At 38.2% G+C, this 14,790-nt stretch overlaps 1 protein-coding gene across 1 annotated transcript in view; it reads left to right on the top strand.

The window, feature by feature from the left end:
* Positions 1 to 14,790, top strand: part of EXOC4 (exocyst complex component 4) — a 746,462-nt gene that overhangs the window by 602,160 nt on the left and 129,512 nt on the right. The window contains exon 13 of the mRNA XM_049643019.1: positions 163 to 318. Within this exon, the coding sequence (XP_049498976.1) occupies positions 163 to 318 (156 nt within the window). The remainder of the gene's footprint in view (positions 1 to 162; positions 319 to 14,790) is intronic.

Here is a 14,790-nt window from a genome sequence, read left to right on the forward strand (position 1 = left end):
AAAAAAAAAAACCTAAAAAAAAAAAAAAAAAAAAAAAAAAAAAAAAAGAGGGTAGTATATTTCCCCCCCCCCCCCCCCCCCCCACAACAGAGGTAGGTGAAAAAGGCTAACCGGCTACCAGGCAATGTGCTAAAGTGTCTCTTTTCCATTGACTATGTTCAGGGGCATTGTCCAGTCAGAAGAGAAACTTGTCATCAGTGCATCTTGGGCAAAGGACGATGATATCAGCAGACTCTTGAAATCTCTACCCAACTGGGTTAACATGGCTCAACCCAAACAGCTGAGGCCAAAGAGAGAAGAGGAAGAAGATTTCATAAGGTAAAAGATCTCTTTTCTAAGTTGTATTAAACATCGAGAGGAAAAACATCTGTTTAGCCAACACTCTCTTGCGTGAAATTGTGGGCGATTCTGAATATCAAGCAGCAACGAAATGAACTTAGTAAAGTCTTTCTGTGCTAACACACCCCATTTCCCATATGAAGATGACTCTTGTACTCAAAATTTTTGAAGGGCTTGATGTGAATCAAGTATCTTTTAACTTGTAGGTCATTTTTCCCTCTCGGGGGAAGCATGTAATTTTTTCATTAACGCATGTATTTATTCAGCAAAAATGCAGTCACCTTATTAGGTGCCGTACTGTGGGAGCAGGGCAGTTAACGATGCAAAGTTCTTGCCCGTACAGAGTATATTCAAATTGTTCTCAGCATGTTCTTTAGTTGAACTTTCTGGAAACGGGCTTCTCAATTTTGTTCGTATACATTGGGTTATCTCTGATTGTTTCCTACTTATTTTAAAAAAGTAAGGTCTCTCTTTCAACTTTATCACTCAAAATATACCTCTGTACAATATAAATTATTTACTTAGCCATGACAATATGGCCTAATTTGACGAAACTACTCGTTTTCACCTGGCTGGCTTGCCACTGTGGAATATTTCCACCTGTCACTTTGGAGCTGCATCAAGTAGAAAAAAAATTGAGGTAACACTTTGTCACATTAAAATTAGGTTTCTTCTTGCTGTTTTTGCCTATCCAGGTAAATGAATAAATAGTAAAAAGAAAATAAAAGCACCTTAAAGAGGCAAAGACTAAAAAAAGAAGGAAGGATGTAATGACCAGTATTTTACTTCTAATTCACCATAGAACTGTGAGCTCATCTTTTTTTCAGAATGTGGGTTGCAACTATAGATAAATAGGTTTTTACTGCTCACAAAGTTGACTGTATTCATACATGAATGATAGTGCCACATTTTCCCAAACTTTTATTATGAAAATTAGCAAATTTCATTGCCGTTTAAAACCTTCTCAAAATCATGAGACTCAAAAATTCACCTGTAGTGTAACCTAAAGTCCTCCTATTTTTGTTTTCTTCTTCATTATTTACACTGTCTCAGAAATACTCATCAGCTACTTACATTGATATAAGAAAACTACATGTATAATTTTCTTTTTACATCAATATGGTTTATTTGGTGGGGAGGGGGGCAGAGCAGTTTTAGGTTTACAAAAAGTATTGAGCCAAAAGTATGGCGTTCCCGTATGTACCCTCACCCCCTGCCCTCACTTGCCTCTATTTTTAACATCTTGCATTAGTGGGATACATGTGTTACACTTGGTGAGCTAATATTGATACATTATCAGTTGAAGTCTGTAGCTTACGTTAGGGTTTACACTCTGTGTTGTATATTCTACAGGTCTTGACAAATAAAATGAATGTACCTACCATTATAGTATCTTTTAGAAAAATAGTGGCACTGCCCTAAAACTCTGCTCTTTTCCTCCTGTTCATCCCTGCCTTCCTTTCCCCCAAGCCCCTCGCAACCACTGATTTTTTTCTTACTGTCTCCATAGTTTTCCAGAATATCATATAGTTGGAATCCTAGCCTTTCCAGATTCGCTTCTGTGCTTAGCAATATGCATTTAAGATTTCTCCATGTCTTCTGTGGCTTGATAGCTCTTTTTTCTTTTTAATCCCTGAATAATATTCCATTATGTGGATGTACTGTAGGATTTTTTTATCTGTTCACTTGGTGAAAGACATTTTGATTGCCTCCAAGTTTTGGCAATTATAAACACAGGTGCTGTAAACACTTGTGTACAGGTTTTTGTGTGGATGTAAGTTTTTGATTGATTCGAGTAAGTACCATGGAATGTGATTGCTAGATCATGTACTAAGAGTATGTTTAGTTTTGTAAAAAATCTTCACTGTTTTCCAAAGTGGTACTATTTTGCATTCCCCATATCAGCAGTGAAGGAGAATTCCTCTTTAGCATTTGGTGCTAAGTTTTGGACTTGGTACATTCCAATAGGTGTAAGTGATATCTCATTGTTTTGATTTATATTTCCCTAATGACATATGGTGTTGAGCCTCTTTTCATATGCTTATTTGACATTTGTATATATATTTTTGTTGAGATGTCTGCTCATTTTTTAATTGGGTGGTGTTTTCTTATTGTTGAGTTTTAAGAATTCTTTGCATGTTTTGGACACTTTTATCTGATACATGTTTTACAAAGATTTTCTCCTAATCTGTGCCTTGCTTTTCATTCTCTTCACAGCTTCTTTTGTAGAACAGAAGTTTTACATTGTAATGAAGTCCAACTTACTGATTGTTTTTCTTTTATGGGTCGTGCTTTTCTGCTTTCTGACTTTAATTGAGTATTTTTATATGATTCTACTTTTTCCCCTCTCTTAGCATATAAATTATGCTTTTCTTTTACCTTTTTTTTTCTAGTGGTTTCCTTAGAGTTTGCGGTATACATTTATAACTAATTCAAGTCCACTTTCAAATAACACTCTACCACTCAATGGGTAATGTAAGCACCTTATAACAAAGTATTCCCTGTTCCTCCTTTGTGTCCCTTATGACATTGCTGCCATTCATTAATTTCATTTACCATAAGCAATAATCACTATATGTATTATTATTCTTTTGAACAAACTGTTATCTGAGAGATAGATTAAGAGTAAGAGAAATAAAAGGTTTTATTTTCCTTCATTTATTCCTTCTCTAGTACTCTTCCTTACCTAATGTAGATCAAAGTTTCAGAACTAAATAATTTTCCTTTTCCCTAAAGAACTTATTTATTTATTTTAATGTTTGTTTATTTTGGAGATAGACAGACTGTGAGTAGGGGAGGGGCAGAGAGAGAGGGAGACACAGAATCCGAAGCAGACTCCAGGGTCTGAGTTGTCAGCACAGAGCCTGACGTGGGGCTTGAATCCATGACCTGTGAGATCATGACCTGAACTGAAGTCGGTGGCTTAATCCACTGAGCCACCCAGGTGCCCCTAAAGAACTTCTAACATTTCTGTAAGGCAGGTCTGCTGGTGACAAATTCCCCCAATTTTTAAAAATTGGCTTCATTTAGTGATTCGTAATTTGGGTAGCAATCCCATCTAGCAAGTAGATGGGAGATCGCAGATTCCCTCAATTTGTTTTTGTCAGAAAAAGTATTTCTTCTTTGCTTTTTTTTTTTTTTTAACGTTTATTTATTTTTGAGACAGAGAGAGACAGAGCATGAACGGGGGAGGGTCAGAGAGAGGAAGACACAGAATCTGAAACAGGCTCCAGGCTCTGAGCGGTCAGCACAGAGCCCGACGCGGGGCTCGAACTCACGGACCGCGAAATCATGACCTGAGCCGAAGTCGGCCGCTTAACTGACTGAGCCACCCAGGCGCCCCTCTTCTTTGCTTTTGAAAAATAAGTTTTCAGGATACAAATTTTTTAGGTTGGGGATTTCTTCCTTTTAACATTTTAAATATTTCACTTCATTATTTCTGCTTCTATGGTTTTTGAAGAGAAGTCTAATGTAATTTTTATCTTCGTTCTTCAGTAGGTAATTTTTTTCTCAAGCTTCTTTCAAGATTATATTCTTTGTTTTTGAATTTGTGCCATTTGAATATTGTATGACTAAGGGTAGATTTTTTTTTTTTCTGGTGTTTATCTTGCTTGATGTTCTCTGAGCTTCCTGGATCTGTATTTAGATGTCTGTCATTGGTTTTAGGAAATTCTCAGTCACTATTGCTTCAGATATGTCTTCTGTTACTTTTTTTTTTCTCCTCTTTCTTCTTCTGGTATTCCTATTGTGCATATATTCCCATTGTGCACATTTTTTAGATATTCCACAGTTCTTGGATATTCGTTTCTGGCTTTTCATTCTTTTTTCTCTTTGGATTTCAATTTTGGAAGTTTCTGTGGACATTTCCTCAAGCTCATTGATCCTTTCCTTGGTTATACCCAGTCTACTGAAAAGCCCACCAAAGATGCTCTTCATTTCTATTACGGTGTGTTTGATTTCCAGAATTTCCCTGTGATTCTTTCTTAGAGTTTCCATCTCTCTGTTTACATTACCTGTAGTTTACTTTTTACCAAATGTATATGATATAGGAACATATATTAAAAGCACACCTTGGTACATTTTCATACTTTTTATTGAATAACCTGTGCCCAAATTAAGAAACAGAGCAGTAGCAACAACAAGCCTTTTCATGCTTCCTGCTAGTCACTACTTTGCATCTCCAAAAGTTGCCCTTATCTGACCTCTAAACACAGAGATTAGTTTAATCTTTTTTTGTGTTTTATATAAGTGGAATCATGAAGTTATATATTCTTGTGTGGCTGGCTTCATTTGTTCCCCATCATGTTGGCAAGATTCCTCCATATTGTTGTGTATAGATCCTTATTACTCTATAGTCTGTATTGTATTACATTGTGTGAATACACAAGTTTTTTTTTTTTTTTAATTTATTACGTGTGTGTGTGTGTGTGCGCGCGCATGCATTCGTTTACTCTACTGCTGATAGGCACCTGGGCATTTCTAGGTTGGAACTATTTCAAATAGTGCTGCTATAAACATTCTACTACCTGTATTTTGGTAGCCATATGTATACATTTCTTTTGGCTATGTTCTAAGAGTAGAGTTGCTTCATCACAGGATATTCATGTGTTGAGTTTTAGTACACACTGTTAAGTGGTTTTCCAAAGTGGTGGGAGGAGTTTACACACTCAGAGCAGTGTATGAGAGTTCGGGTTGCTCCATATCTCATCTATACTTGATATTTCCTTTTTTTTTTTTTAATTTTAGCCTTCTTGTATTGGTAGAGGTCTCTTGTTGTAGTTTAATATCCATTGATCTCGTGACTGATGAAGTTGAGCACCTTTTTTATGTGTTTATGTATGTACCGGCCATTTGAATATGTTCTTTTGTAATATATTTGTTCACATCTGTTGCTCATTTTCAATTACATTGTCTGTCTTTTCCATACTGATTTGTAGGCGTTCTTTATATATCAGGATGCAACTCCTTTGTTAGAGATAGGTATTTAGAAATCCTTGTTTATACCAAAGTCACAGAGCTGTTTTTCTCAAAAACCTTTATTGTGCTGAATATATTTTTCCACAGCATCTGAAATAAATTGTAAACTCTTGCATTTTTATTTCCTCTCCCTGCTCTCTACTCCTCCTCTTTTTTTAATCTTTTAACGTTTATTTCTTTTTGAGAGAGGTAGAGAGCAGGTAGGGGGAAGGGCAGAGAAAGACAGATAGACAGAATCCGAAGCAGGCTCCAGGCTTGAGCTGTCAGTGCAAAGCCTGATGCAGGGCTCGAACCCACAGACTGTGAGATCGTGACCTGAGCCGAAGTCAGACGCTCAACTGACTGAGCCACCCAGGTGCCCCATATACTTCCCCTTACTTTAGATTGTATTGTCATGGTAATAATAGCAAAGAGTAGCCTCATGAGTTGTTTTTTCTATCTAGAGAGGTCAAGAATGATTGAGACACTGATTAATTAGAGCCTCGAGTAAGAATAATCAAACTGACCTTGGCACAGAAGTCGGGCCACAGGCTCCCCTCTGTCTTAGTATTACTGTCACATTTTCCTGCTGCCAAGTTTTTAAGAGATCTGGGTAAGCATATTGGCACACCTTCTCTTTAAGCGTATCCATTTAATCATATCTATAGCCTGAATAGTTTTATTAGAAGTAATTTCTGGAGGATAAATTATTTTCCTCAACTTTTCAGGTTACTTTAAATGAATGTAAATCTTCTTCCTATTTCCTCGGCTTATTATTTTGTAACCCCTTAATTGTCTTCTACGTTTGCAAAGAGATTTTCAATTAGTTTTATTAGTGTCTTAAGTAGCTCAGAAGAAAGAGTTTCTAGCCCTAGTCCAGAAAAGAGGATGCCAATCCAAAGAGCCGCGTATCTGTGCACCACCTCATGCTTCTGATTTAGAAGAGCTAGACTGGGGTCCTGGCTTTCTTACTCATGCTCTGCTCACTGAATCTTACCACTCTCCATCTAAAATTTGAAGGCAAAGCCACTTATACATACATTTAAAAAAATTTTTGGTGAACCTGAATATACGTCAAGGTTAAGTATAATCTTAGGTATGTAATTCAGTGAAATGTTATATGTGTTTATACCCATGGAACCCCCTCCCAGATCAAAATACAGAACCTTCCTAGCACCCAGCTGGCTTACCCTCAAGATAAGCACTATTCCGACTTGTATCACCGTAGATCAGTTTTGAATGGCCCCCAATTTTATATATGTTTAATCGTAGTATCGGGTTCATTTTGCTGAACATTGTGCCTGAGAGATTTGCCCGTGGTTCTGCAGGTAGACATAGCTTGAAAACAAATTATATGTACTTTAACAGTAGAAAAGTAATTTTTTTCGATCTTTTGTTTATGATTCTTTCCTCTTAAACTGTCACATTCTGTATTCTGATTAGAAGTTGAGAGCAAAGATAAGTAAGAGTGAACACCCTTTGTTGATATTCCAATGTGGTAGAATTGATAGAGCCTTGATGTAGCACATTAGAGTACCGTGGAGCATGGTGGGAGCCAAAAAGACTGAAAAGTCACACTCCCCTCCTATAATTAGTTTTTAAAGCTCAGAGGGCTATTTGGCGCATGAATGAATATAGAATCGAGTGCCCTTTGCATTGAATAAAGGTTATATTCCCTTCATTACTAAATGAGGCCCTTTCCTATTCTTGTATTTTAACCAAAAAATAAAGTGTGTTATTTCCAGGTTTAACTTTAAATAGAGGGGGGAAAGATAGGTCAAGCCAGGGCTTTAATACAAAAAGGAAAAATAGCAAATATCCCTTTGTTCCCAAAGAAGCTGAAAGCAGGCTCTCTAGCCTATTGTCTTTGCACCTGTCATATATATGTATATATTTATCCTTTTGGGATCAATGAATATCTACTAATAAAAGCAGTCCCGCTTCCTGGAGATGTAATTAACCAAAGAGGTAAGGTGTTGGGACAAGTAACAGGGGTGAGGAGGGATTGTCTAGGATTGGAGCAGGCCGTATGTGTTAGAAAGACTGTCCCCCAAAACCTCTAACCCCCATGTCACTCAGGGACCCTGGATTTCAAAAAGAAGAATCCTTTCTCGAGAGCTAGGTTTGAAAATCCTTAAGTAGATAAATGTGTTTGGCGAGACCAGGACCAGAATTTTCAGGTGATAGACGTCAAAGAATATGGAAAGCCTACGAATTAGTCTTGAAGTATAGCAGGCAGAAAGACGAATGATAGAAGATTGTACAATCGGTTCCAACAGTCACAACAATCAGAGTTGACAGTGCCCGGAACCGTACAGCAACGTTGTGAGTTTTCAGGTAAGTTATTCCCATTCTGATGAGAACACTGAGGTGCAGAGAAATTAAGTCACTTCCCCCAGATTTACAGAGCTACTAAGCAACAGAACTAAAATTTGAGCCCAGGGGGTCTACTCTCAGAGCTACCGCCCTACAAACCACCAGCCTAAAAATATACCAGGAGTTTACAGTTTGGGACATTCGAATTATCCCTTCATTTTCATTGATCATTATAATCTCAACTGATTTGCTAGTCATTATATGCTAATGTCAGACATTTATCATATAGGTGCTTTTACTCTAGATTTAGTTTGCAATTATTAGTATTCATTATATGACATTGTTATGAATTCTCTGAGTTTTATGTTTGTCATCAAAGAAAAGAAAAAAGAAAAAGAATCATTGTTGAAAGAAGAGGACATAGAGGGGATGAAAATACGAAAATGATATAAAAGAAATTATGTAGGTTCAGATAGAGTGTGATGCAGACCTAAGTAGGGAAGAGAGACTAAGGATATTTTAGCTATTTTTAGTTACTGAGTTTTTTAAAAGATAAACTTTTCATGTTATCTGGAGAATCAAGTGAGTGCTGTGTTCATTAAGGGTGCTTTTTGTTGTTTTATGAAATTTGGAACTCGGTATGATTAAAGAACAGCAAAAGATTATTTTCAAAGAGCAAGACCATTCCTGACATTTTATTTGGTGTGAGTTCCACATTGGATGGTTAAGGAAGAAAAGAGCCAGAGCAAAAGCAGAAAGGAGGTTTACGTATTCACCTGCCTTTTGTGAGACCCTAGTAGTACATCACAGATCCTCAATAAATGTGGAATGCGTGAAGCTGAATTTAAAAATAGGAAGAATCCCCCACTCTTCGAATGAAAAGAATAAAATGTAAAGAATGGTGAGCCGGTATCGTCATTGGGAGAAAATGCCTTCTGTGGCCCCTGTAAAGGTTGCCCACGTAGGAATATGCTCCTTTTAGAAGCTCACTAGTTTCCAGTCTCCGCATGGCCATTAATTAGTGTGTTTCACTTTGCTTTTGCCTTCGGTAGGTCTTTATACCTCTTTGGTTTCTTCAGCCCGCTCAGATTAGACAGAGAGGCAGAAATCTAGTAGGTTTAGGAATATGTTTAGATGAAACATGGCATGAGTAAAGTAGAGCATAAATAACTTTCGTAACAATTTCACTTGGAAATTTAAAAGGTTCTCAAGACAAGCGTAAGCAACAGCTGTTAAAAGGTTCCCAGTAGCTACAGCTATTGAAGAATCTTCAGATGAATTGAAGGAACAAGTAAAAAAAATCTAGTGCAGGAAAAATAGACTAGCTAGCTTGAACAGGACGTTCATTAGAATGGAGACATTTATTCCACTATCTCTGCAGGCTTAATATGACTTTAAAAATATAATTATAAGAGGAAAGATGAATCAGAAAATATGAATATATTAACTAAGTACAGGGGCAGAAAATGCTTTGCTAAAATGTTTTTTTCCCCTCATTTAAACAAGATGAAGGTCATAGATGGATGTAGGGCATTGCCAGGCAAGAATGGGTGAGAAGCAGACTTAAATCTCAAAATTAAACAAGAAAGACAGGTAATTAACTGGAGACTCAGCTACAAAACATATCAATTAATGTTCAGGACGATCGCATTAGGCACTTTGTTATTCTATTATAATGATACCACTCTTGTTAGTGTAAGATCGGCAGTAAATGGAAAAACACTTAAAATCTCCCCTATATATATTCCATAAATGCTAACCTATTTAGACAATTATTTGAGGATTATAATTATTCATTAGTGTTACTTAAAAGTCACTAATAAAGCATCTTCTACATTGTGTTTTTTGTAGAGTTTCAGATCATGGAATTATTTAACTTTTTAAACTTAGATTTTACTTCATTTAACACCATTCTCCTCTCTCACTTAGAATCTTAATCAAAGAACAAATAATCTCCCTGATTTAATCCCACGCAGCCCTTCAGAAAGAGGCTGAGAATGATGTTCTGTGCCATTGTGGAGGGAAGGATATCTGTTACCTAGCCTGGGGTAGGAACCGGAAGAGGTGTTCCTAAAACACCGGCCAGCAGTGAGCTGGTCTAAAACCACTGCTGAAAAGTCCTGCTCTTGTCATTCCCCAGCTCTGTGCTGCAGGCTGATGTCCCTGCCAGTTGATTGAGGACCACTCACCTTCTCACCCGCATCCCTTTCTCCCTACTGAACTTTCTCTGGTTCTCAGCCTACCGTGCTCACTCCTACCTGTGTGTCTTTCCATGCGCATTACTCTTCCCGGAATGCCCTCTGCCTATCCCACCCCTGCCTCCTGTACTCCAGCCCTGTTCAGCTTGCAAGACACACAGCTCAGGTATCAGCTCCTCCAGCATTTCCCTCTGGACACCCTTTCCCCCTCTGCGCCCCTTCCCATTTTCCTTCTGGGTAAGGAGCTCCCAGTCTGGGGGCGGGGGTGTGGGGTAGTTAAATAAGCAATTTGTAGTGTGGGGAGTCCTGCTAGAGGTAAAGATATGTGTAAAAATATAAAAGACCAGTGGAAACATTAAAAATAATAATATAACTGCATCAGGAACGGGGAGTGGTATAATTGAAGGAGGGAAGAAGGGTGGTCAGAATCAAAATGTGGAAAATTACTACATCAGCAAGTAGCAGTTTCCATTGGTTATGTAGAGAGGTGGATATGACGACTGGAAGAAATAGGAACAGAAATTGTTTTTTTAAGCTGTAGGTGCTTTTTTTTAGGGTCACAGGACTAAGGATGAGTAGGAGTAGGACAGGGGAATCGTTGCTCAGAATTATAGATTATTTAACTACGAGTAATTGTTACTTAGTTTTAATTTTTTATTTGACTAAAAAAAAATCCACATATCCTCAAACCCTGTTACTATTGACTGCCAGCTCACTAATCTGAACACATTGCCATTCCAACATTTTTTTATCCCTGAAAAATATCTTTTTTTTTTTTTATGTTTATTCATTTTTGAAAGACAGAGACAGAGCACAAGCAGGGGTGGGGCGGAGAGAGAGGGGGACACAGAATCCGAAGCAGGCTCCAGGCTCCGAGCTGTCAGCACAGAGCCCAACGTGGAGCTCAAACTCACGAACCGGGAGATCATGATCTGAGCCGAAGTCGGACGTTCAACGGACTGAGCCAGCCAGGCGCCCCATCCCTGAAAAATATCTTAATCTTAAGCCAGCTTCACTTTTCTGCCAATTTTATGCAAAGCATTTACTCTTCTCTGTATTACCTCACTTTGCCTGAGGCATTCCATCTCTTTCTTTGTCTTCCTCCTAAAACGCCCCGAATCATTCATCAGTTCCTTCCCCTTCTCTGTTCCAAGAAAGCTACCTTGAAGACAGGCCACCTAATTGCTTAGTTTGGGAGTCATTGCCTTTGCTTGAGATCAATTGTTTCCTGTCTCTGCTCAGCGTAGATTTAGATTATTCAAAGGAAATTGTATGGCAATTTGAGAAATAACCAGAATGATCAATGAACTGGAATATTTCGGTGAGGAAGTTCAATGGTACATGAATTTTGATTTCTAAATCTGTAATCATTCTTGGTAGTTAAAAAACCAAAGTATATGTTCAACTTATAATTACTGGTTATTTTAATCCTACATTTGATCATCTGTTTTGAAGCTTAATAAATGTTCTTAATGGAAAACTAAACTGCATACCTCAGAAGTCCTAGCACCTGTAGAAAAACCTTGTGCCTCATGGTTTATATTCAGTGTTGTTTGACAACATCCTACAAAGAAAACTTAGTAGCCAGGCTTATTTGAGTAGCTTGGCTAAAGAAGGAGACATTCTTGTTCCAAGCTAACAGAGCGCTTCAATGCAATTTTATTCCAAGTGGATTCTATATCAGAACACTGAGCAGGTGCTATCAGCCTGAAAATAATGTGCTGTTCACAATTAGCTCTTTGCTTGTTAGAACCCAGTATTAATTTCCATGGAATTTTTCACTCTCCCTACCCACAGTTACATCAGTGCACTCGTCTCCTTGGGTCTAACAAGGGGGTACAGAATGTGGGGAAACCCTGGAGACTCAATTTTGGGTTCATCCTCACTCTGCCCCTAATTCTCTGTGTCTTTAACCAGCTTCCCTCACTTCTCTGCACCTCTGTCCTTCCTTTCTAAATGACAGTCCTCTCTAAATGACTCTGCACCTCTGTCCCTCCTCTCTAGAACTTACAGGCCGGAGAGTGAGTGAGTGAGTGAGCAGGTGTGTGTGTGTGTGTGTGTGTGTGTGTGTGTGTGTGTGTGTGTACACTGCATTAGGTCATGCTGAATGTTCAGGAGAATCGTATTTTCATACTGTGAATTTATATTTTAGAGTAGATGGAGCCCTCTGTGTAATCAGTACACCTAGTGCATTCTGTCCATTTTGTAGAATTTTTAACATAATTTTACTATTTTTTAGGTACTCAGGGTTCTAGTTTTAGTATGTTTACATTTATGACATATTTTTTTGCAGTGTTTTTTTGCAATTTTTTTTGCAATGTTTTTTGCAAACATTCATCATTTTCTTGGTATCTCGGAATCACAGCCTTTAATTATTAAGCTGATATTATAAGAAAATTTGGTCAATTCTTTTATGACTATTGTTTTCCAGAAAAACGTTGTCATAAAAACAGAGGGTGCCTGAAAGGCTTTTGAAATCAAGTTCCTAGTCAAATTAGGATTCAACACTGATGTCAAAGGTATAGGGTTAATGGCCAGAGTACTTAGCTAGTAACATTGGTCTAGAATTTGGGTATTGAATGTCAGACCTAGAATGAGTCGCACAGTGGTTGCTTAGTAAATGCTTGTTGAATGAAAGGATGTCCATACTCATGGACTACTTCATATACAAGTACTGGACTGAAACAAGAGAAAGGATAGCATAGGAGTCTTAGTGTAGGGGGTATGTTTTAGCTTGGGCTGCCATAACAAAACACCGTAGATTGGTGGCTTAAACAACAGAATAGTTGTTTAACTAAATAGTCCCAGAAGCTGGAAAGTTCAAGATCAAGGTGTCAGCCAATTAAGAGCTCTCTTTCTGGCTCACACAGGCCCATTTTATTGCTATATCCTCACATGTCAGAGAGAGAAAGAGAGATCTCTCTCATGTCTCTTCATATAAGGGTATTAACCCATCATAAGAGCTCTACTTTCATGACTTAATTACCTTCCAAGATCCCATCTCTAAATACAATCTCTTCGGAGTTTAGGGCCTTACCACATGAATTTCGGGAGACGGGGGGAATACATTTCATCCCATAGCAGAGTGAAAATACTTAACTGTTCACCTATATTCTGAGCTGCGGCTTTACATTAGCGATAGGAAATTAGCCAGAAATAAACAAGCCACCTGTTTAATGTATAGAATATATTGTTAGTAATACAGGCAAAAGAATAAAATGCTGTTAGAGAAGAAAGATGAGAAATTAAACTATAATTATAGAGAAAATTTAAAGAATTCTTGGTCATATGACTTAATGCAGTTCTGAGTCAAATAGAATCAGAGGTTTGTTTTATTGTGTTTTGTTTGTACATAATGAATTTCCATAGTGTACTGGGACTCATCACCCAGTCACTTACATTGACCTGTGATTAAAACCTTGGCCTCTACTCAGAGAGAGACTTACTACTTGAACCCCAGTGTTTTGCTCCCAACCCAGCCTCTATAGGCTTTATGATGAAAAGAGTGATGATTTCACGGCTCTCTTTTAGACAGGGAACCCTCATGGAGGTGAAACTGCCTTTAGCAGAATGGTGCCTTTGCCCCGCCATCACCTTGGTGGCTCTAAGCCATTTTTTTTCGAGAAGAGACTTATCTGAGCATAATAGTTTTTCTGTGCTCACCCTTAAGAACACAACACATAAATGACTCCAGAATTCTTATACAAGGACGGAAAGATGGACTGACAGAAGAAATTATGCATTTATGCCTGCGTGGATTAAACATGTCAAAACATAACTGGCTGTCATTCTGCATTTTCTCTCTCCAGATTTGAAATGAGAATGGCAAAGACAGTTCACAACAGTTCTGATTGCTTTAGCAATATTGTTCAAGTTTTTAATTTGGCACGTTAAAGTGTCCTCATACATGTTATGTTACACCTTGTATCGAACCTTCGTTTTCAGAAACTCAGTGCACTGGCAAAAAACTTAAAAGCCCTGTCAAGGGATCCAGCTAGGAAGTGATTCCTAGGAGATTGCTCTCCTAGAAATTGTTTTGGGCAGTGATTTTGAAAAGTGCCACAATTATCCATCTGTTTCTCTCTTTTTTTGTTTTTCCTGAACTTAAACTTTTTTTTTTTTTTTTTACTGATAAATTCACAGAAAAGTTGAAATAACAGTCCAATGAATGCATGTATACCTTGACTTAGGTTTACTGACCGTTCACATCTCGCCATACCTACTCCATTCTCTCCAAATAAATGCACATACTTCTCTCTTGCCAAACCATCAAAAGTAGGCTAAAGACATGGTGCCCTTTCACTCTTAGACACTTGAGCGTGCATCTCCCAAGGACAAGGGCACTCGCCTAACACATGCACATCATTACCACATATATTCACTTTATGATGCGTGCATTAACAATTTACCACAACAAAGTTAGTGGCTTAAAACAACACAGATCCATTTTCTTACCGTTCTGTAGGCTAGAAGTCTAACACAGGTCTCAGTGGGCTAAAATCAGGATGTCAGCAGGGCAGCATTGCTTTCTGGACATTCTAAGGGAGAATCCATTTCCTCGCCTTCTCCAGCGTTTAGAGGCCACCCTCATTTTTTGGTCTCCTTCCTCCTTCTTCAAAGGCAGCAACATGACATCTCTCTGACCTTCTTCCATCATCATGTCTCTCCCTGACCACAGCCAGGAAGGGTTCTCCACTTTTAAGGACTCCTGTGATTAGACTTGGTTTTACAAAGTAGAAAAGAGCCTGTTCTGAGATTTGACAGATGTGTGTCTCCCCTGCTTCAGCACTACTTGAGAGTTGAGTGCTCAAGAAAGTCCAATTCCTTGATAAGAAGCAATTTTGTGTGTGTCTTGAGGCAGCAAGACTGAGGGCTGTGGAATCCCTGGGCAAAGTGAAACCCTAAAGCTACTGTAACTTGTGAGGGGCAGTGTGGCTTATTATGGCCCTGATCAGTAAACTAAGAATAGAAACTGTTCACA

The sequence above is a fragment of the Panthera uncia genome, chromosome A2 (assembly GCF_023721935.1).
Source record: "Panthera uncia isolate 11264 chromosome A2, Puncia_PCG_1.0, whole genome shotgun sequence".
Lineage (NCBI taxonomy): Eukaryota > Metazoa > Chordata > Mammalia > Carnivora > Felidae > Panthera > Panthera uncia.